This window comes from Nerophis lumbriciformis, linkage group LG14 (genome assembly GCF_033978685.3).
Source record: "Nerophis lumbriciformis linkage group LG14, RoL_Nlum_v2.1, whole genome shotgun sequence".
Taxonomy (NCBI): domain Eukaryota; kingdom Metazoa; phylum Chordata; class Actinopteri; order Syngnathiformes; family Syngnathidae; genus Nerophis; species Nerophis lumbriciformis.
Genome location: NC_084561.2, coordinates 23,881,712 through 23,906,435, shown reverse-complemented (window position 1 = coordinate 23,906,435; position 24,724 = coordinate 23,881,712). Strand labels below are relative to the sequence as shown.

The following is a 24,724-nucleotide window of genomic DNA, read 5'->3' as shown; positions in this document are numbered from 1 at the left end:
ATATTTGCCGACCCTCCCGATTGTCCCGGGAGACTTTCGAATTTCAGTGCCCCTCCCGAAAATATCTCTCAGGGCAACCATTCCCCGATTTTCACCCGGACAATACTATTGAGGGCGTGCCGTGATGGCACTGCCTTTAGCGTCCGCTTATTCATCATACTATCTGTGTGCCAGCCCATTTACATGTTGTATGCGGTTTCTGCTTATACATGTAAGTCAGCGTTTTTCAACCTTTTTTGGGCCAAGGCACATTTTTTTGCGTTGAAAAAACTCGGTTGACAGTAAAAAGTCGTTGTCGCAATTGTTGGGTATGACTTCAAACCATTACCAAGCATGCATCAATATAGCTCTTGTCTCAAAGTAGGTGTATTGTCACCACCTGTCACATCACGCCCTGACTTATTTGGACTTTTTTGCTGTTTTCCTGTGTGTAGTGTTTTAGAGGTTTTTTTTGTCTTACGCATCTATTTTGGTGGCTTTTTCTCTTTTGTTGGTATTTTCCTGTAGCAGCTTCATGTCTTATATTTCATGCATCTACTTTGTTTTAGCAATCCACAATATTTCAGTTGATTTTATCCTTCTTTGTGGGGACATTGTTGATTGTCATGTCATGTTCGGATGTACATCGTGGACGCCGTCTTTGCTCCACAGTAAGTTTTTGCTGTCGTCCAGCATTCTGTTTTTGTTTACTTTGTAGCCAATTCAGTTTTACTTTCGTTCTGCATAGCCTTCCCTAAGCTTCAATGCCTTTTCTTAAGGGCACTCACCTTTTGTTTATTTTTGGTTTAAGCATAAGACACCTTTTTACCTGTATATACAAAGCAATTAGCTTCCCGGTGCCACCTACTGGTATGGAAGAGTATTACTCTCTAGACACTCAACAACAACACATCATTTGCAGACTATAATTACTGGTTTGCAAAAAATGTTTTCAACCCAAATATGTGAAATTAGATAATCTCCCACGGCACACCAGACTGTATCTCACGGCACACTAGTGTGCCGCGGCACAGTGGTTGAAAAACACTGATGTAAGTGACTGCAAGGCATACTTGGTCAACAGCCAAACAGGTCACACTGAGGCCGTATAAACAACTTTAACACTGTTACAAATATGCGCCACACTGTGAACCCACACCAAACAAGAATGACAAACACAGTAACACAACATAAACACAACAGAACAAATACCCAGAATCCCATGCAACCCTAACTCTTCCAGGCTACATTATACACCCCCGCTACAACCAAACCCCACAGTGTGGCGCAAATTTGTCACAGTGTTAAAGTTGTTTATAGCAGCACCCTCAGTGTGACTTGTATGGCTGTTGACCAAGTATGCCTGCCTCATACAACTTGTAACTGGGCTGGTACGCTGTTAAAACAGGTTGCAGAGGGCGCTAAAGGCAGTGCCACCACGACACGCCTTTATTATTGTTGTTCGGGTGAAAATCAGCAGACATTCGAGAGAATAGTTACCCTGGAATTCGAGAGTCTCCCGGAAAAATCGGGAGGGTTGGCAAGTGTGATGCTGTCAAGCGCCATTCATATAAAACTGGCGGGCCGCACTAACATTAAATTTTCATATTAAGGTGCGGGCCGCAAAATAACGTCTGGCGGGCCGCGTGTCTGAGACCCCTGGTTTATACATAGCACAAAGCAAAACAAAACTTTGTATGCAGTGTTAATTCATTTTAAATTTCAAAAGAGTTTTGTGGCTCCCATTGTTTTCTTTAATTTGTGAAACGGGTCAAAATGGCTCTTTGAGGGGTAAAGGTTGCCGACCCCTGCACTAGTGCTACCCGAGCTCAATCTAGTGGCACGCCAAAGAATCACTTGATTAAAGTACAGTGTTTTTTCCCCCTTATATTCAAACACAGTGTTACTGTGTATTAGGGTTGTACGATATACCCGTACTAGTATAGTACCGCGATACTAATGAAACATATTGGGTACTATATCGCTTCTGAAAAGTACCGGTCCAGTGGATCTACACCTAACATCCACTGTGATGTAACATCCAAGTACAGTAGCGAATCTAGTCGATACTACTATGATTACGTCGATATTTTTTGGCATCACAACATCTTCTTTTGTTTTTTTAAAATGTATATTATGTTTATAAACTCAGGAAATATGTCCCTGGACACATGAGGACTTTGAATATGACCAATGTATGATCTTGTAACGAATTGGTATCGGGTTGATACCCAAATTTGTGGTGTCATCCAAAACTAATGTAAAGTATCAAACAACAGAAGAATAAGTGATTATTACATTTTAAAAGAAGTGTAGAAAGAACATGTTAAAAGAGAAAGTAAGCAGATATTAGCATTAATTTTCTACCACTTGTCCTTAATAATTTTGACAAAATAATAGAATGATAAATGACACGATATGTTACTGCATATGTCAGCAGACTAAATTAGGAGCCTTTGTTTGCTTACTTACTACTAAAAGACAAGTTGTCTTGTATGTTCACTATTTTATTTAAGGACACATTTTCAATAAGAAACATATGTTTAATTTACCCTAAGATGTTTGTTAAAATAAAGCCAATTTTTTTGTGGTGCCCTTTATTTAGAAAAGTACTGAAAAGTACCCAAAATTATCTAAATAATTTTGGTACCGGTACCAAAATATTGGTATCGGGACAACACTACTGTATACACGGTGTAATGTTACAGTGGCCAAACACATTAATTATACTTGTTTTTAGGCCTACTACGCTCCTGTATTTTAATGATGGTCTTTATCGTGGTACCTGTAGAGACATGTTTTTTCTGAGGTGGCACTATATGAAAAAAGTTTGAAAACTACTGTTTTAGGTAAATAAATGCAGCAAAATAACCAGAGCAGTACAGGACAAAAACTATTTTTGCACTGAATGTGATGTTTACAGGACATGTTGCATTTTATCTGTCGATATGGAGCTGAGCCGGAAGGCAAAGCTCTCAATTTACCGGTCGAACTACGTTCCCATCCTCACCTATGGTCATGAGCTTTGGGTTATGACCGAAAGGACAAGATCACGGGTACAAGCGGCCGAAATGAGTTTCCTCCGCCGGGTGGCGGGGCTCTCCCTTAGAGATAGGGTGAGAAGCTCTGTCATCCGGGAGGAGCTCAAAGTAAAGCCGCTGCTCCTCCACATGGAGAGGAGCCAGATGAGGTGGTTCGGGCATCTGGTCAGGATGCCACCCGAACGCCTCCCTAGGGAGGTGTTTAGGCACGTCCGACCGGTAGGAGGCCACGGGGAAGACCCAGGACACGTTGGGAAGACTATGTCTCCCGGCTGGCCTGGGAACGCCTCGGGATCCCCCGGGAGGAGCTGGACAAAATGGCTGTGGAGAGGGAAGTCTGGGCTTTCCTACTTAGGCTGCTGCACCCGCGACCCGACCTCGGATAAGCGGAAGAAGATGGATGGATGGATGGATATATTTTTCCACGTGATAAACAATTTGTTTCATAATAACTTCTGTTTAGTTTATTGCAATTCATTTTACTATAATAAGTTTTAAAAATTAGTTAAAATGAAGTCGCAGACCAAACGTCAAACTCAAACATGTACAGCAGTTAATAAGTAGGGATGTCCGATAATATCGGCCTGCCGATATTATCGGCCGATAAATGCGTTAAAATGTAATATCGGAAATTATCGGTATCGTTTTGTTTTTTTATTATCGGTATCATTTTTTTTCTTTTTTTTTTCTTTTTTTTATTAAATCAACATAAAAACACAAGATACACTTTTAATTAGTGCACCAACCCAACCCCCCATTTACACTCATTCACACAAAAGGGTTGTTTCTTTCTGTTATTAATATTCTGGTTCCTTCATTATATATCAATACAGCCTGTAAGGATACAGTCCGTAAGCACACATGATTGTGCGTGCTGCTGGTCCACTAATAGTACTAACCTTTAACAGTTAATTTTACTCATTTTCATTAATTACTAGTTTCTACATAACTGTTTTTATATTGTTTTACTTTCTTTTTTATTCAAGAAAATGTTTTTAATTTATTTATCTTATTTTATTAATTTTTTTTTAAAGTACCTTATCTTCACCATACCTGGTTGTCCAAATTAGGCATAATAATGTGTTAATTCCACAACTGCATATATCGGTTGATATCGGTATCGGTAATTAAAAAGGGTTGGACAATATCGGAATATCGGATATCGGCAAAAAGCCATTATCGGACATCCCTATTAATAAGCAATAATCTTTTGACACATTGAAAAAAATAATCACAGACTATTCTATTAAAACAATCGTTTGGTGCAGCCCTACTAATGATGTAAAAGCATATTAAAAAATAATTGATTGCTGTGGAGTGGATACCAGCTTGTGTGGCTGTGCAATAGTATGTTGTGGTTGACAGCTCAATGGCTAGGGCTGCTCGCCTTGATTCTCAATCAGAGGGGATTTGTGGTCTCCGAGTCGAGCCCGGCGTGTGCAGGGCTGGACTGCATGAGATAGCCACTGTTACAGATGGATGATTAATAATTAATAATTATCACAGCAGGCTAGATAGTAAATTACTTACTTGTTGGAGGCACACTGGACATTGGTCAGTACGGTGAAGTTATTCCTTACACTTCGAAGGCTTGCCAGGACCTGAACACAAGGCAGGAGAGATAACCATTACTCCCTCATTTTTCGTGCATGTACAGTATATACTGTATCAATTATTGCTATATATGTATCGATATAGCAATGTTTACTTTTCTTAACACAGCATCAATAAGACATTTCAACATCTGAAGTCATTAGTTTAAAACTAGATTCGTTTTTAGAACAAAAACATTATCTGTTGGACAAACATTAAAGATCGAACTGCAGCACATCTTGCAGGAATTAGGCCGAGTCAGCATCAAACAAGCTTTTCATTCGTCCTGCCAAACATTACCCACAACAAAGACAGTAGTTCTGACTAGAGGAGTAATCATTTGTGTAGTACTTCCTCCACTATGCTGGGGACAACAGCGAGGCGTACGCATCAGAATTAAGGAAAAGTAGAAGAAAACAACTCGGATTGTAAATAATGTAAATAATTCAATGTATATACACTGATCATTAACTTGTGTGATGACTGTATTATGCCGATAGTATATATTTGTACCATGAATTGATTAACGTGGACCCTGACTTAAACAAGTTGAAAAACTTATTCGGGTGTTACCATTTAGTGGTCAATTGTACGGAATATGTACTGTACTGTGCAATCTACTAATATAAGTCTCAATCAATCAATCAATCAAAAGGATAATATAACAAATATAACAAACCCTCCAGCAACGTTTTATACACACACTGCAAGTCTAAATATAATGTTCTGTTGGTCATGAACCCCAACATGCAGAGATTGCGGGCGTAGCGCAGGTAAACATGACTTTAATGTCAAAAAGGAACTGGTATGTGCACATGCAGGGAACATTGACACAGGAAACAATCATCGAGCCCTGACTGGAGGGCGAGGCAGTCATAAATAGCAGCCTGATTGGCAACTGCAACCAGATGTGCCAGGCTGCCAATCAGGGACAGGTGAGGGAAACGAGCGCTCAGGGAGGAAACGGAACTAAAATAAGAGCGCTGACAGGAAATAAACACAACTAAGGAAACGTAACAAGACGTGAATGTGACAGGTCGTCACAGACACGTTCATAACAATGTGTTCAATATTTACCATATTTTGATCATTCTAATTATTTCCGAGACTGATTTCTTCCGCGCATTGATTTCTATTACCATAGCAGCGCACGTCTGACTTATGGCAACATGTGTCCCTACTTTCGGAATCAATCACGAGTGTGTTTTTTAATCATGGCAGACTTGGTAACAGACAACGAAGATGACTATATTTGGACAAATGAGGATTTACAACCTTATATTTTTGAAGCTGAATATACTGTTGCTTATAGAAGCCAGCACAAAGGAAGAGTGAGACGTTGGAGCTGACGGAAGCCGAGAGAGAGGGATGAAAGCGATTTTGACGCTGTAAATATGGAACTTGGAGCCAAGCTATTTCTACATAAATGGATTGCTTACCTAGAATCAACAGGAAACATGCTGGAGCAGACGAACAACTGTCCATCGAGTGAGTCACTTTAATATCAACCATGATACACGCAGCACGTCATGCGTGTTATTACAACTACAGTACATACACTGTCTGGTTAACTCAGCTGTGTACAAACAAAAAAATATTATTATTATTGTTCATGTTTTTCAGTCAGTACAAATTGGTGTTGAATCGCAATGTTGTGCATTACAAACTCAAAACGCGTTTTGTGTTGTTGTAGAAGCTAGTTTATCTCTTGCCGTAGTTAGCTTGAGGCATGGCGATGTGTTACTACGCTAAAAGAGTTCCTCAATGTTCGCTCTTACGATAACAAAGTCGCTACAGCTTGGTTATTACACAGGTTATGGAACGTAAATGAAGTATTGTTGACGTTTTTTTAATGCATTTTTGTAAAGTGATTTAGAGGTATAATTTATTGCACACATTAGCTGCATTGCTGGCCACCTAAATGAGCTTTTTTTTATGTTAGAAAGCAATAAAAATGTCTTCTTGTCTCTCATAATGGTTGTGAACGATAGGCATAATTCCCCAAAAAGTGCAGTTCCCCTTTAAGAAAAGACTTCAAAGTATGCATTTACACTGATTACTTTGAAACGACGTAAATGCTGTTTTAAAAGGAATATAACCTGCGACGAAAACATTACAATTTTGACACAGTCAATCCCTCAATTCAGCCTGATTATTGACGGGCGGGGCGGTTTGATTGATTGATTGAGACTTTTATTAGTAGGTTGCACAGTGAAGTACATATTCCGTACAATTGACCACTACATGGTAACACCCGAATAAGTTTTTCAACTTGTTTAAGTCGGGGATACAGATATATACTATCATATATACTATCATCATAATACAGTCATCACACAATATAATCATCAGGGTGTATACATTGAATTATTTACATTATTTACAATTTGGGGTGTGGAGGGGGAGGGGTTAGGTTTGGTTGTTATCAGTCATCAACAATTGAGAACAGAGAAATGGATATTGAAACAGTGTAGGTCTGACTTGGTAGGATATGTACAGCAAGTAGTGGACATAGAGAGAGAGAGAGAGATCAGAAGGCATAAGAAAAATATCTGCATTTGATTGTTTACATTTGATTATTAACAACAATCTGGGGAGGGTGTTAGTTTAGGGTTGAAGTTGCCTGGAGGTGTACTTTTATCGCGGTTTTGAAGGAGGATAGAGATGCCCTTTCTTTTTTACCTGTTGGGAGCGCATTCCACATTGATGTGGCATAGAAAGAGAATGAGTTAAGACCTTTGTTAGATCGGAATCTGGGTTTAACGTGGTTAGTAGAGCTCCCCCTGGTGTTGTGGTTATGGCGGTCATTTACGTTAAGGAAGTAGTTTGACATGTACTTCGGTATCAGGGAGGTGTAGCGGATTTTATAGACTAGGCTCAGTGCAAGTTGTTTTACTCTGTCGTCCACCCTGAGCCAGCCCACTTTGGAGAAGTGGGTAGGAGTGAGGTGTGATCTGGGGTGGAGGTCTAGAAGTAATCTGACTAGCTTGTTCTGGGATGTTTGAAGTCTAGATTTGAGGATTTTGGAGGTGCTAGGGTACCAGGAGGTGCATGTGTAATCGAAAAAGGGTTGAACGAGAGTTCCCGCCAGAACCCTCATGGTGCTTTTGTTGACCAGAGAGGAGATTCTATAGAGAAATCTCGTTCGTTGGTTGACCTTTTTGATTACCTTGGTTGCCACTTTATCACAGAAAAGATTAGCCTCTAGAATGGAACCTAGGTAGGTGACCTCATTCTTCCTGGTGATAACAATTTCACCCACTTTTATATTGAAGTCATTGACTTTCTTAAGGTTGATGTGGGACCCAAACAGGATGGATTCTGTTTTACCCAAGTGTATGGATAGCTTGTTGTCAGTGAGCCAGGTGCAAGTTCTACAGAGTTCAGCACTGAGGATTTTCTCCACCTGTGACTTGTCCTTGTCTGATACCAGCAGGGCCGAGTCATCCGCAAACAAGAACAATTCACAGTCGCATGCTGATGACAAGTCGTTAATGTATACTAGGAACAGTAAAGGCCCCAATATATTGCCTTGGGGGACTCCACAGCTCACGGTGCCGTTCACCTCTACCACCTGTTCCCTCCCCTCCAAGTAAGATTGCATCCAGCTCGGTTTTGGATTTCTAAATCTTGGCCTGTGCAAGACTTTGGACTTCATTGGCTTTCTGCAGTACAGGTGTTATGAGCATGTTAACAACACTGAAAAAGGGTAAAAAAGTACAAAATCTTAGGAATTGGGGCCCAAAGCAGAATTTTCACACTTTTGTTTATTTATGTGAAACGAATTTTGTACTTTTTTAATCAAACTTGAATTTGATTTGATGCATGTTTTTGTACTAAAACAAATTTATGGGAAGTACATGTATTTATTTTTTATGCAAAATAACAAATTTAACGTAATTAAAACATACATTTATTTCTGAGATGTTACCAGCTGGGATTCCAACCCAGTAGGACGGTTTATTACAATGAGTATTTCCCGTGAAATTTGCCATAATAGGGGCTAGAAATACCTTTTACAGTAAGATTTAACATGAAACGCCCTGTCGCTAATTGACATTTTACATGTGCTTCTTCACACAAAACCGGGACATCCACGGCTTGCGGGACCCTACGTAAAGCATAGGACTGGTTAGGAATGTCAATCTTACAACAACTCATTATTCAATTCAACTTCTTGGGGTGACTATTTGATTCAGCATCAAATCCCAATTTAATCTGATTCCCAATTGACACTGATTCTCACAATAAATCAATAGATGCATGAATGATATTAAAACCTTTTCATACCAGGTCGTAGCTCACTAAAGATCTTCTTGGCTGCTGACATATAAAGTATATGTGCGGCAAGTAAGTGCAGAGATGGACGAAACATCGTCTTTTTTAAATGACTCTTAACATTTTGAACCGATTCAGAACTGTATTTGTTTGGCCATGTGCTGTTTGTTTTTTGGACGCGTTTTAGTTCCTGGTTTCACTCTCTTGTTTTGTCACCATAGCAACCATTAGTTTTCACCTGTCACGTCACGCACCTGTTTCACGTTTTGAGTCACGCACCTGTTTTCACTAATCATGTCACTATTATTTAAGCTTCGAGTTGCCAGGCTGTCTTTCTGGCAACATCACACTTTATCATCACTCTGCTTCATGCCATGTTCATAGTCCATGCCAAGTAAGTTTTTTGTTTATTAATGCCACAGTTAGTGTTTTTGTTTCATTGTTCATAGTTTCTGCCTTTGTGCAAGTTTTGTGTTTATAGCCAAGTTTTGTACCTCCACTGTGAGCGCCTTTTGTTTGTTCCTTTTTATTGTCATTATATTAAATCATGTACTCCCCTTCACGCCACGTATGGTCCAAATCATTTGCACCACAGGAGAACAAATCACGCCATAGTTCAAGCCATGACAGTATTAAAGAAGAATCCTACTTGAATATGTTTTATTTAGCACACTTATCGTGTGTATGAGTGCTGTCAAACGATTAAATTTTTTTATCGTATTAATGACACTTTTGAATCATAATAACTATTAATTTGCAGGAAATTACTTAATTTAATCATCTAAATTGCTTTAAAAAATTATATATTTGGACTCAAATTCAATAGTAATGCCAGAATGTCATACACACATTTTTTTTTAAATGTTTTACTTGAATGCAAGTCATCTATTTGCTCAAAACGCGTTACCAGTTGTATCTAAAGTGCCAACGAGATGCATTTTAAAACAAAAGTTGCTAATCTGAGTCCCCTCACTCATCTTTGTACTATAGCGTGGGTGTCCAAACTTTTTGACTCAAGGGTCGCATTGGGTTAAAAAAATTTGGCCAAAAATTTAACAATGTATACAGTATATATATATATGAATATATATTTATACAGTTTTCAAGTATGTGTACTTATATATATATATATATATATATATATATATATATATATATATATATATATATATATATGTATATATATATATATATGTATATGTTAAGCCAGTTAATACAGGTTTTATGATCAAAATCCAAACCGATCAGACGACGAGAACAAGTTTTTTCCTACGATTTTGAGAACCAAGAAATGGAGAAATATTTACCTGGGCAAAAGGCGTCACGATTAGGTCATCGCCATGTCTGCAAGGACAAAGAAATGTGTTTAAATATAGTGCAAACACCAGACACTTAGCATTGTTCATGCCACATTACAAAAGCTAAGATAACCCAGGCTGTCTCGTCAACATAATCAGCTAAGAAAGATGGAGTCCAAAGAGAGTGGGAGGAAGGTCAATCTTGCAGTTGAGGATGGATGCGACCTTGTAAGGCAATTTTATTGAAAGACTAGTCTATTTTTGTAAACCGAGAAAGAGCAAGACACTTCAGATCAGTGTCATGCAGTCTGGAGCCACATGTCGGTTATTGCGGGGATATTTACAGCCACCCCCACTGGTATCAGCAGATCAACATCAGGGTGGGTGATCCACCACAGCCAAGCTGCATGCATGCAGCGTCTCCCACAAGACCGCAATCTATTTCTGGGGGTGGGTTGCGGATTAGGGGTAAGGGGTATTTTTTTTTTAAATGTTTCATAAAGGCTGAACATATATTTAAAGACATATATGTCTGTTATTTTTTCAGTTATCACACTGCAAAAAGTCAGTGTTCAAAAACAAGAAAAAAAAAAAATGAGGGGTATTTTATTTGAACTAAGCAAAATTATCTGCCAATAGAACAAGAAAATTTGGCTTGTCAAGACTTTCCAAAACAAGTAAAATTAGCTAACCTCAATGAACCCAAAAATACCTTAAAATAAGTATATTCTCACTAACAAGTGTACTACTATATGAGTACGTATTTTCTATTGTTTCATTGAAAATAAAACAGCAAAGTCCATTTGGCTGTCATCTGTTTTAATATGAGACACAATTGTGTCAAAGTCATGATTTTTTTTTTTTTACATGCTTGAAATAAGAAATTATTACTTTAAAAAAGTAGTTTTATACTTGTGAGTGTTGATGACACAGCTTTGCAACAGTTGATATTCTAGTTTCAAGCATGTTTTACTCAATATAGGTCATCAAATCTCAGCAACAAGCTGTAATATCTTACGGAGATAATTTAGGACCAAAACCCTTAAAACAAGTAAAACACTCTTAATATAAAATCTGCTTAGTGAGAAGAATGATCTTATCAGACAGAAAATAAGCAAATGTCACCCTTATTTGAGATATTTAATCTTACTTAGATCTTACTTATCTTTTTGTTGTTATATTACACCTTTTTGGTATTTTACCGTAAATTCCGGACTATAAGCCGCTACTTTTTTCTACGCTTTTAACCCTGCGGCTTATAAAATGGTGCGGCAAATTTGGGGATTTTTCTTTGCTGACACCCATAATGCAAATAGTTTTCATAAAACACAAGCAAATACACTGATTTGGTGTGTTATTGTTTGTGCTATGGTACCATCTTTTGGACGAGTTTGCTCACTGCAGATGCAGTGAATGTCTAGAGCATTTTCTCCTGTTTAATGCTTTCAACTGGAGGTATAAGTGCTGTTCCATCTTCTAATAGTCCCTAGCGTTTCTACTCGTATGGATTCTTCATTCATTACTCCAAGCAACGTTTGTTAGTTTTACAATATAACTAAAACAACTCTTACTTACTAATGTCTGTCATGCTATTGTAATGTAAGGAGTTAGCGTTGTTAGCATTAGCTAATATGCTAACACATTTATGAATGTCAGTGTTTGTACCATTAACTTACAATGACATGCTTTTTGTATTGTTCCAGTTTCACAAATTCCTTTGTATATTCACAAAAACGTCACCGTGGAGTTATTGAGTCTCTTTAGCTGATTTGAGAGTTAGCTTCCGCAGCAAGTGGATCCATGACGATGACATCTGTTTTGTTGTATCAGCCGTGTTACAGGCACCGTTTATAAAAGGAAACAAATGGATAAACATGTCAATTATGTACATCCTGCTATCCCGTGGACATTTTTTTAACTAATGTCCAGTCTGTCACTGTATATCACTGGCAAAGATAGTTAATAAATAATAACGTTTGCACCAATTTAGTGAAATTGTCTAATTTCTGATTGTCAATCACTGACTTGGACAGGAAAGAAACACAGCTAAAAATAAAATAACAATAGAAAATTATTATTTAGCAGGTATATTAATTATTATAAAACAATTGCTATAAATACAGCAAAAAACATAGTTATTGTGACATTAAATAAAACCAACAAGCAAAATTGTTATTTTAAAAAAATATTTGAGAAAAAATTATAAAGATTTTCAAAATTATTGTGAAATTAATTAAAAAAAATTATGTCACACAATCTACTGGACCATAAGCCGCTATTTTCTTACCACACTTTGAACCCTGCGGCTTATACGATTCTGCGACTCATTTATAGACTTTTCCGGGTTCACAAGTTTTACATGCCGCCAATAAATTCAGCCTCATCTCACATCAATCAATCAATCAATCAATCAATTAATCAATGTTTGATACTTGATTTATAGCCCTAAATCACAAGTGTCTCAAAGGGCTGCACAAGCCACAACAACATCCTCGGTTCAGATCCCACAGACTAATAAAATTGCCAAACAGGTCAAATTAAATCAAACGCCCTCACATCAGGGCTTCACGGTGGCAGAGGGGTTAGTGCATCTGCCTCACAATACGAAGGTCCTGAGTAGTCTTGGGTTCAATCCCGGGCTCGGGATCTTTCTGTGTGGAGTTTGCATGTTCTCCCCGTGACTGCGTGGGTTCCCTCCGGGTACTCCGGCTTCCTCCCACCTCCAAAGACATGCACCTGGGGATAGGTTGATTGGCAACACTAAATTGGCCCTAGTGTGTGGATGTGAGTGTGAATGTTGTCTGTCTATCTGTGTTGGCCCTGCGATGAGGTGGCGACTTGTCCAGGGTGTAAACCGCCTTCCGCCCGATTGTAGCTGAGATAGGCTCCAGCGCCCCCCGCGACCCCAAAGGGAATAAGCGGTAGAAAATGGATGGATGGATGGCCCTCACATCATTGATTCAGCCATGTAGCACGTTATGGACTCACCATCATTATGGAGAAGAAACAAATACCGGTAAATACACACAACGCGTTATAAAAAAACAAAAAAAACATTTGATGATTAAAGATAAATACAGTTTGTCCAAAAATTAAGTGGGTGCGGCTTACGTTTAGGTGCGCTCTATAGCTCAGAAATTACAGCAATAAATGGCACATATCATCCTGAGAACTAGCTTCCTCTGCAGGTGACATGTGTGTTTTTCATGAAGGCTATTTCTTTCTGAAATGTGTAACACTGGCAAAAAACTAAACAAAAACACATTTCCACTGTTGTGGACGCTGGTTCTTAGGACGACACAGGATAGTTGTCGAATAACAACATATGGCAAGTGGTTGTGGACAGGGACGGCGTGGCGTGGTTGTGAGCGTGGCCGTGCCAGCAACCTGAGGGTTCCTGGTTCGATCGCCAGCTTCTACCAACTTTGTCATGTCCGTTATGTCCTTGAGCAAGACACTTCACCCTTGCTCCTGATGGGTCGTGGAATGGGTGAATGTGGAAATAGTGTCAAAGTGCTTTGAGTACCTTGAAGGTAGAAACCCGCTATACAAGTATAACCCATAACCCATTGTGCCATATAAACCAGAAACATACAATTTTTGTTGATAGAGTGCTTGTGAATCTCTGTTGTAAAGTGTACCTAAAGTTATGTATTGTAAACAGTGTAAGAACACACCAAATATGCAAAAACACCTCCTTTTCAGAAATGATTAGAAATAACTATTAGAATGAGAATCATTATACTGCGTAAACTGGCTTGTCTATTCATAGATTTGAATAATATTGTGCACTCGATCAAACACACACTTGTATGCGGTTTCTACTCACAGTTCAGAGGCAATGGAGGAGTTCCGTGACATTGACTTGGGTGACAGATCATAGTCGCTATCAGAGCGATACAAAAAGGACTCGCGGCGCTGGTTGTGACCGGGAAAGTTGGTGTGGAGGACCAGTCCAGAGCCGGGGGAGGCCTGAGGATCCAGAGGGCTGCAGCTGGCAGATGGGCCATTCTCCACATCAAAACTGTAAACAAAGCAACACACGGTGGGAGGTCATTTTATGTTTTCTGGAGATACATAACATACTAAATCCTATGGATTATGAAGATCTACAAAAAAAACTAAACAAGATCAAACAAGCAATTTTAGTAGCAATTGCTTGTGAATGCTAATGTTGAAGCTGAAACTGAACAATGTCAAAGTAGACATCATTGTATCCCATTGGGTTGAGTTTTTCCTTGCCCTGATGTGGGATCTGAGCCGAGGATGTCGTTGTGGTTTGTGCAGCCATTTGAGACACTTGTGATTAAGGGCTATATAAATAAACTTTGATTGATTGATTGATTGATTGATAGAGTGAAATGCAGGATGAATGTTGAAATGTTGAATTACTGGTGGAATAGTTTATTATTATTATAGTATGTGGCAAAAGTAACATGTTAATATCTAACATGATAACTGGGAGCATGCTAGCAAGAGTGTGGCAAGTAACAAAATCAATGACTTTTAGGTTCATACCTACAGAGTTGGCCAAAATACTCATGTTAACCAAGATAGCCCAAGTAACAAAATCAATGACTTTAAGTTTATACCTAAACAATTGGCCAAAATGCTCACATGTAAACTGTCAGAATAATTGTATCTAAGTTATCACAAAACTTTGTGCTGCCATGAGTTCCCGGTGAGAAGACAAAAGCTGTCTTTGATCCTACCAAGAAGAAGGCTTGTAAAACTCCACTGTGTAGGATGGGAAGCAACATGAAAGTGTTCTGTTTCTTTGATGTATTGTAATCCACAGAAAGATTTTGTCTTGACCCAAGAACTACAAAGCGGAGCGAAAGCAGGATCTGCCCAAGTTCCAGGCACCTCTTCTTTGAACTGTTTTACGACCTCTTCTTTGAACTCTTTTACGACCTTTTCTTTAAACTAACCTTTTCTTTGAACTGTTTTGTAATCAAAGGCGATGGCTGTTTACGACCCCCGTCCCTTTAGAAACAGCTGTTACCATGTAATCAGGGAAAGTCCAAATAAAAGAGGAGGCGTACAATATTTCGGCAGAACGTAGTGACACTGTACAAGGGTACAAATGTACGTGTTTCTCCTCACTGAGTCAAAATTTAAATATGTCTCTGTTTGATTCCTTGCTTCTTGTCTTGTTTAATATATGGCATCAGTGTTTGAACCTGACATTAACTGTTAACATGCTAGTAAGAAATCACGAAGTAGCATAATACATTAATTGTAGGTTTATACAGTGATACCTCCATTTACGAGTATTTTTTAATTATTTGGCCATCGCTCAGATAATTGTTGTGCTTTAAATTGCGAGAAAAATTTGGGTTACGAGCCTCCCGCCGCTAGTTGGCGGAGCGAATGCCATGGAAAAAACCCCGTATGATCCGCTTAAAACATCCGGTCTTACTAGCTAGCTTAGCTTAGCTCGAGAATAACATAACTTTTTTTCCAACTATTGGATCGGAAAGAGTGAGTGTAAAAGTCGGTGGTGAGCAAAAAAGTGAATGGTATTCATTGAATTAAAAAAAATATAAAATAAAAACCTGACAAAGTCTGTCGCCAACTTGGCAAAACAATTTGAGCCTATCACTGCACCACACTGAAGCAGAATGAAATTAAATAATATATAACCGACGGACATTTGTCCATGACAATAATAAGAAACTGCTGATGGTGTGTTTGACGGAAAAAAGCAGTTCGAAGGCGATACCGTAGAAGTCCACTCCCCAAGGTAAATGCTGTACATAGGGTTGTGCGGTATTAGTATAGTACTGCGATATCATCATCCAAAACAACAGAAAAATAAGTGATTGTTACATTTTAACAGAAGTGTAGATAGAACATGTTAAAAGAGAAAGTAAGCAAATATTAACAATAAATGAACAAGTAAACTAATAATTCATTTTCTACCACTTGCCCTTAATAATTTTAACAAAATAATAGAATGGAAAATGACACAATATGTTACTGCATATGTCAGCAGACTAATTAGGAGTCTTTGTTTGCTTACTTACTAATAAAAGACAAGTTGTCTTGTATGTTCACTATTTTATTTAAGGACAAACTTGCAATAAGAAACATATGTTTAATGTACCGTAAATTTTTTTGTTAAAATAAAGCCAATAATGCAAATTTTTGTAGTCCCCCTTATTTAGAAAAGTATCGAAAAGTACAGAAAAGTACCTAAATAATTTTGGTACCGGTACCAAAATATTGGTATCGGGACAACACCAGCTGTACACATTATTATTAAATTACATCACAAACTACTGTACTGTTGTTGTTGTTTGTAGTACATTCTAATGTATTGTTTGTCATACAATATTGTGTATCTAAATGTTTATTTAGTTTTAAAACATGTCAAAATTGCTCTTCATTAAATTAATTTTAATGGGTGACGTTTACTTAAGGAATGACTGTTTTGAGGTACGAGCTTGGTTACAGAACCAATGAAGACTGGAAGGTCGTGAGTTCAAACCCTGGCCGAGTCATACCAGAGACTATAAAAATGGGACCCATTGCCTCCCTGCTTGGCACTCAGCATCAAGGGTTGGATTTGGGGGTTGAATCGCCAAAATGATTCACGAGCTTGGCCACCGCTGCTGCTCACTACTCCCCCTCACATCCCAGGGGGTGGAACAAGGGGATGGGTCAAATGCAGAGGGTAATTTCACCACACCTAGTGTGTGTGTGACTATCAGTGGTACTTTAACTTTAACTTTAAGTTGAGGTACTATAATGCAGTCATCCCCAACCACCGGTCCGGGGACCGGAACCGGTCCGTGACACGTTTTCTACCGGGCCGCACAGAGACATTAAATAATTTATAACTGACCGCATTTCCTCATATTTAACTTTCGCCATTCCCACCAGACACACCAATAAGCTTTGTCAGAATAATTGTATCTAAGTTATCACAAAACTTTGTGTTTCAATAAGTTCCCAGCGAGCTGACAAAAGAAAGCTGTCTTTGATCTTACCAATCAAAAGGCTTGTAAAACTCCACTGTGTAGGATGGGAAGCAACATGAAGGTGTCGGTTTCTTTGATGTATTGTAATCCACAGGAAGATTTTGTCTTGACCCGAGATCTACAAAGCGGAGAGGAAGCAGGACCTGACCCCCCTCCAGGCACCTTTTCTTTGAACTGTTTTGTGACCAAAGGCAGAGGCTGTTTACGACCCCCTTCCTTTAGAAACAGCTGTTGCCATGTAATCAGGGAAAGTCCAAATAAAAGAGGAGGCGTACAATCTTTCGTCAGAGCGTGGTGGGAGACTGTACAAAAGTACAGCCCAGACGTTTCTCCTCAATTAAGCTAAATTGAATTCTGTCTCTGTTTAATTCCTTGCTTCTTTGTCTGTTTAATAGATGTCATCAGTGTTTGAACCTGACAAGCTTGATCATAGATGTATTTTACAACTCCTGATACGACTTTGCCATTTGCTATATTTGTTACATCTTTGTCACATGGGACAATGCACATTAATAAACATATAAAATCTAAAGGTGACAAATCGTAGCCAAAAGCTAGGTTCAGTCTGCAGTCTGCAGCAGGTTGATGACCTAAGATCAGGAACAAAGTGACCATAGGAGTTAATGTGCATAAGGCAGATGGAGAAGTGCTAAATTGTTGCATATAATAATTGTGCTGAAGGAAAAAGATACACATCTACTTTGGCCTGTTAAGTTAAAGTGTATTATTGCACATGGTCCTATTACATAAGTAGTTAGCAATAACAGATGTATTTAGGCATGGAAAATTGGACCTAAAAAGCTAACATTAGTGTATTTATGTATGAAATATTGCACAAAATATGAATACATAACTTTTAGAATGGAAATAGTAATCCACAGAAATCTATTGGAACTAATGTCAAGTATTTCTAGCTTTCTTATACTGTATATAAATGCTCTTGTCCTTAAATGTGATGTATCACCTATAACCCATTAGACACTAAAGCCAAAAAAAACTACTACAAATAGTAAAACTGAGTAAAAAAAAAAAGTCTAAAGACTGTTTTTTTTGCAAAGGGAAAAAGCGAGGGGGTCCCACTAATTGAACGTTATGATGAGTTTTTTCATGTATTCATTTTTCATGCACTTATTTGCTACATCTATCTGCCACACGTGAAAGGCCGGTCCGTGGAAATAATGCCTACATTAAACCGGTCCCTGGAGCAATGAAAGGTTGGGGACCCTGGCCCCTACTATACTGTATTTACACAATTGGCTAACATGCTAACTAGGGATGATGTTCGAAAACCGGTTCTCCCGATTGTTCGATAAGAAAAGAACCGATTGCATGGATTCGAATCCCTTTTTGAGAAACGGTTCCCGTTATCGAAGCCACTATAGTAAATAGGTTTTCTATGTTTAAGGTACTCAAAGTGCTTTGACACTATTTCCACATTCACCCATTCACACACACATTCACACACCGATGGCGGGAGCTGCCATGCAAGGCCCTAACCACGACCCATCAGGAGCAAGGGTGAAGTGTCTTGCTCAAGGACACAATGGACGTGACAAGGTTGGTAGAAGGTGGGGATCGAACCAGGAACCCTCAGGTTGCTGGCACGGCCACTCTCCCAACCGCACCACGCCGTCAGATGTGGTTCTTTATTCGAATCCCTGGGAACGAGTCCCGTGTCACAGGAAATGTCCTGTGGCACGTCACAGGAAATGACGTAGCTCAGTCATTCGGCGGCAGATACAGAAGCAGCAACAACAATGGACCGGAAAAAACGCTCCAAGGCATGGCTTCACTTTACTAAGAAATACGACGAGGAAACGGCTATCTGCAATGATTACCAGGGGAAGTACAACAAACATGTTGTACAATAACCTGAAGGTTAGAGAAAGGTGTCGTGGAGAAGCCGCGACAGAGATGACGAAGCACGCCCCTCTTCCTCTGCTTCAACCTGCAGTCCCAGTGATAGTGCCGGTGAGTAACTATCGTTAACTGTTGCCGGTTACTTTCCATATCTGCTCACTTGTAGCCTTTAGGCTAAAATAACGATACCTCGTATGTCAACCAGGACTGCAGTAATGTTAGCTAGATCAGTGTTTTTCAACTTTTTTTGAGCCAAGGCACATTTTTTTCATTGAAAAAATGCGGAGGCACACCACCAGCAGAAATCATTAAAAAATGAAACTCAGCAGCCGATATTGACAATGAAAAGTCGTTGTCGCAATTGTTGGATATGACTTTAAACCTCTTGTTCACGAGTGAGGGAAGAGTGGATCGTGAGATCGACAGGCGGATCGGTGCGGCGTCTTCAGTAATGCGGACGCTGTATCGATCCGTTGTGGTGAAGAAGGAGCTGAGCCGGAAGGCAAAGCTCTCAATTTACCGGTCGATCTACGTTCCCATCCTCACCTATGGTCATGAGCTTTGGGTTATGACCAAAAGGACAAGATCACGGGTACAAGCTGCCGAAATGAGTTTCCTCCGCCGGGTGGCGGGGCTCTCCCTTAGAGATAGGGTGAGAAGCTCTGCCATCCGGGAGGAGCTCAAAGTAAAGCCGCTGCTCCTCCACATCGAGAGGAGCCAGATGAGGTGGTTCGGGCATCTGGTCAGGATGCCACCCGAACGCCTCCCTAGGGAGGTGTTTAGGGCACGTCCGACCGGTAGGAGGCCGCGGGGAAGACCCAGGACACGTTGGGAAGACTATGTCTCCCGGCTGGCCTGGGAACGCCTCGGGGTCCCACAGGAAAAGCTGGACGAAGTGGCTGGGGAGAGGGAAGTCTGGGCTTCCCTGCTTAGGCTGCTGCCCCCGCGACCCGACCTCGGATAAGCGGAAGAAGATGGATGGATGGACTTTAAACCATAACCAAGAATGCATCACTATAGCTCTTGTCTCAAAGTAGGTGTACTGTCACCACCTGTCACATCACGCCCTGACTTATTTTGACTTTTTTGCTGTTTTTCTGTGTGTAGTGTTTTAGTTCTTGTCTTGCGCTCCTATTTTGGTGGCTTTTTCTCTTTATTTGGTATTTTCCTGTAGCAGTTTCATGTCTTCCTTGACCACTATTCCCCACACCTGCTTTGTTTTAGCAATCAATAATATTTCAGTTGTTTTTATCCTTCTTTGTGGGGACATTTTTGATTGTCATGTCATGTTTGGATGCACTTTGTGGACGCCGTCTTTGCTCCACAGTAAGTCTTTGCTGTCGTCCAGCATTCTGTTTTGGTTTACTTTGCAGCCAGTTCAGTTTTAGTTTCATTCTGCATAGCCTTCCATAAGCTTCAATGCCTTTTCTTAGGGACACTCACCTTTTGTTTATTTTTGGTTTAAGCATTAGACACCTTTTTACCTGCACGCTGCCTCCCGCTGTTTCCGACATCTACAAAGCAATTAGCTACCGGCTGCCACCTACTGGTATAGAAGAATATAACGTGGTAAGTCTGCCGATCTCCAGACAGTACAGACACTCAACAATGGCACATTATTTGCGGATTATAATTACTGGTTTTCAAAAAACATTTTTAACCCAAATAGGTGAAATTAGATAATCTCCCACGGCACACCAGACTAGTGTGCCGCGGCACAGTGGTTGAAAAACACTGAGCTAGACTAACGTTGAGTGAGGAGGAGAGTAAAAACATTACTCGCAAGCTAACGAGAATGATGGTGAAAAATCTCCTCCCCTTCAACTTGTTGAACACAGACGAATACAAGTAGGTTAATAATTGTATTTTGCTGACAGGTAATGGAGCAAAAAGTAAACAACACCATTACTCTGAGATTTGTTTCAAATGTAAAGTGCTGTCGTCTGCGATCACTCGAAACGAGTATGATTGTCCTGTTGGTGGGATTGCCTTCAGGAGAACGCTTGTGCATGGAATCTTTTAAAGTGGGGAGACTGGTGCACAGACAGCCACCACACTGTCCTTGGCAAAGAGAAGGACAGGGTCCATTGGCATGAAGACCAAGACAATTGGGGGCCCATCTTTGCTGCAGCCTTCTTCCGCCTTTGTGACCGTTGTGGAGCTTCTATGCAACCATCATCAGCCCACTCCGCCGTTGAGGTCTTTTTCCACGAGGGAGACGCGCAGACTCCAACGTCACTTCTTCGCTGTGGGGAGCTGTATCCGATGGCAAGGGAAACCCAGGACGACCGGCACCTCCTCACAGCTGCAGGAGGCTGCCGGCGCTCCGGTCTGTCGGAGGACCGCCTATGGTGCTCCTACCAGCACTTGCTTTTCTCTCAGGGTGTGCTCCCCTAGCCTTTTGTCTTCCCAGACTAACCCACAAGGCAGTGGGGCGAGTACAATACAAATGAATGCAGGATTTTCCCTGCATGTATTTTTCTTAGGTGGCCCACTTAAAGGGGCACTAACAGTCAATAGAGCAGCACGGTGGAAGAGGGGTTAGTGCGTCTGCCTCACAATACGAAAGTCCTGAGTAGTCCTGAGTTCAATCCCGGGCTCGGGATCTTTCTGTGTGGAGTTTGCATGTTCTCCCCGTGACTGCGTGGGTTCCCTCCGGGTACTCCGGCTTCCTCCCACCTCCAAAAACATGCACCTGGGGATAGGTTGATTGGCAACACTCAATTGGCCCTAGTGTGTGAATGTGAGTGTGAATGTTGTCTGTTTATCTGTGTTGGCCCTGCGATGAGGTGGCGACTTGTCCAGGGTGTACCCCACCTTCCGCCCGATTGTAGCTAGATAGGCTCCAGCGCCCCCTGCAACCCCGAAGGGAATACGCGGTAGAAAATGGATGGATGGATCCATCCATCCATCCATATGGATGGATAACAGTCATTATTTATTTATTTTATTTAAACATTTTTTGGGAGGTAACAACAGTCAATATTTATTTATTTATTTTATTTATTTTTTTTCTTAAAAAATAAAAGTGAGCTTTTGTCAAACCAAATGTGTGTTTTTTTCCACATACAACAACCTTTCTGGATTCGATAAGAGAATCGATAAGGAATCGGTTCGATAAGAGGATTTGATAATGGCATCGAAATCGATAATTCCTTAACAAACATCATCCCTAATGCTATCAAAATCCAATAAATAGATGCAAAATGGTGTAGAAGTGCATATGCCTCACACAATTAAAAATAATACAATGTTGTGTATTGGATGGTTTTAACTTAAAGGTCTACTGAAATGCGATTTTCTTATTTAAACGGGGATAGCAGGTCCATTCTATGTGTCATACTTGATCATTTCGCGATATTGCCATATTTTTGCAAAAAGGATTTAGTAGAGAACATCGACGATAAAGTTTGCAACTTTTGGTCGCTGATAAAAAAGCCTTGCTTGTACCGGAAGTAGCAGACGAGTAGCGTGACGTCACAGGTTGTGGAGCTCCTCACATCTGCACATTGTTTACAATCATGGCCACCAGCAGCGAGAGCGATTCGGACAGAGAAAGCGACGATTTCCCCATTAATTTGAGCGAGGATGAAAGATTTGTGGATGAGGAAAGTGAGAGTGAAGGACTAGAGGGCAGTGGGAGCGATTCAGATAGGGAAGAGGCTTTGAGAGGCGGGTGGGACCTGATATTCAGCTGGGAATGACTAAAACAGTAAATAAACACAAGACATGTATATACTCTATTAGCCACAACACAACCAGGCTTATATTTAATATGCCACAAATTAATCCCGCATAACAAACACCTCCCCCTCCCGTCCATATAACCCGCCAATACAACTCAAACACCTGCACAACACACTCAATCCCACAGCACAAAGTACCGTTCACCTCCCCAAAGTTCATACAGCACATATATTTCCCCAAAGTCCCCAACGTTACGTACGTGACATGCACATAGCGGCACGCACGTACGGGCAAGCGATCAAATGTTTGGAAGCCGCAGCTGCATGCGTACTCACGGTACCGCGTCTGCATATCCAACTCAAAGTCCTCCTGGTAAGAGTCTCTGTTGTCCCAGTTCTCCACAGGCCAATGGTAAAGCTTGACTGTCATCTTCCGGGAATGTAAACAATGAAACACCGGCTGTGTTATCCGGCACAACAGTCAAAGGGTGCATTCTACAGCGGGGGTGCGTTATCCGGCACAACACCTGCCGCAATACACCGCTTCCCACCTACAGCATTGTTCTTTGCTGTCTCCATTGTTCATTGAACAAATTGCAAAAGATTCACCAACACAGATGTCCATAATACTGTGGAATTTTGCGATGAAAACAGACGACTTAATAGCTGGCCACCATGCTGTCCCAAAATGTCCTCTACAATCCGTGACGTCAAGCGCAGACGTCATCATACCGAGACGTTTTCAAGAGGATATTCCGCGCGGAATTTAAAATTGCACTTTAGTAAGCTATGTTAAGATGTCATCATTGATATATAAACTATCAGACTGCGTGGTCGGTAGTAGTGGGTTTCAGTAGGCCTTTAATAGCTGAGGATGAAGCAAGCGTAGCGCAGATTGATTCATGTGTACCATCAACATCCCCTTAAGAGATAAACTGCGTGCAGTCTTGTGCTCTCGGTTCCACGCGCGCGCGCGCACACACACACACACACACACACACTTGACCTGGTAGGAGAGGGCACAGTGACACGCTACACTGCACCGTGCTCCTTCACGCATGACAATTAGTGAGACTGGGGCCACAGCACTAATTGAAATAGTTGTTCCTGTGTCAGAGCTCCAGCACAGCTCTGCATTGTAGTCTCAGGTAGCGAAGTACTTGAATGAAATGTTCTCTAAGAAAGAGGATTTTCTAAAGTGGAGCCCTACTTGACACTGTCGCAGATAAAGCAGCAAAAGAACTGATGAAGTAGGGGAAACTAAAGCTTCGCAGACGACAATATTCAGCTCTGACTTTTAATAAACCCATAACACTGCTGTGCTCGCCTTTTAACGAGCCGTATGACGTGGGTATATAAGTATATAAGGGTATGTGGGAGTGCTCATTTTTTCCTTACAAAAATAAGGACCATTCCAGCAAATTGGTTCCATTTGGGAAATAAAATGCATGAATGCATGACAAAATTCACTTTAAATTTTTTTTAAAGCCTACACATTGATCTAAAAACCCCCCCAAAAATCAATCTAAACTACAAAACCCAAAACCAGTGAAGTTGGCACGTTGTGTAATTCGTAAATAAAAACAGAATACAATGATTTGCAAATCCTTTTCAACTTATAATCAATTGAATAGACTGCAAAGACAAAATAAAAAGTACCACTGATAGTCACAAACACACAAGGTGTGATGAAACTACCCTCTGCATTTGACCCATGCCCTTGTTTCACCCCCTGGGAGGCGAGGGGAGCAGTGAGCAGCAGCAGTGGCCGCGCTCGGGAATCATTTTGGTGATTTAACCCCCAATTCCAACTCTTGATGCTGAGTGCCAAGCAGGGAGGTAATGGGTCCCATTTTTATAGTCTTTGGTATGACTCAGCCGGGGTTTGAACTCAAGACCTACCGATATTTAATGTTCGAACTGAGAAACTACATTTTTTTTTTGTAAATAATCATTTAGAATTCAAAGGCAGCAACACATTGCAAAAAAGTTGGCACAGTGGC

At 40.4% G+C, this 24,724-nt stretch overlaps 1 protein-coding gene across 4 annotated transcripts in view; it reads right to left on the bottom strand.

The window, feature by feature from the left end:
• pde4ba (phosphodiesterase 4B, cAMP-specific a) overlaps window positions 1-24,724 on the bottom strand; it is a 460,485-nt gene that overhangs the window by 141,917 nt on the left and 293,844 nt on the right. For all 4 annotated transcript variants that reach the window (XM_061975773.2, XM_061975771.2, XM_061975774.2 and 1 more), the window contains 3 exons: window positions 14,019-14,213; window positions 10,199-10,235; window positions 4,551-4,621 (listed from right to left, as the gene is read on the bottom strand). In XM_061975773.2, the coding sequence (XP_061831757.1) occupies window positions 4,551-4,621; window positions 10,199-10,235; window positions 14,019-14,213 (303 nt within the window). The remainder of the gene's footprint in view (window positions 1-4,550; window positions 4,622-10,198; window positions 10,236-14,018; window positions 14,214-24,724) is intronic.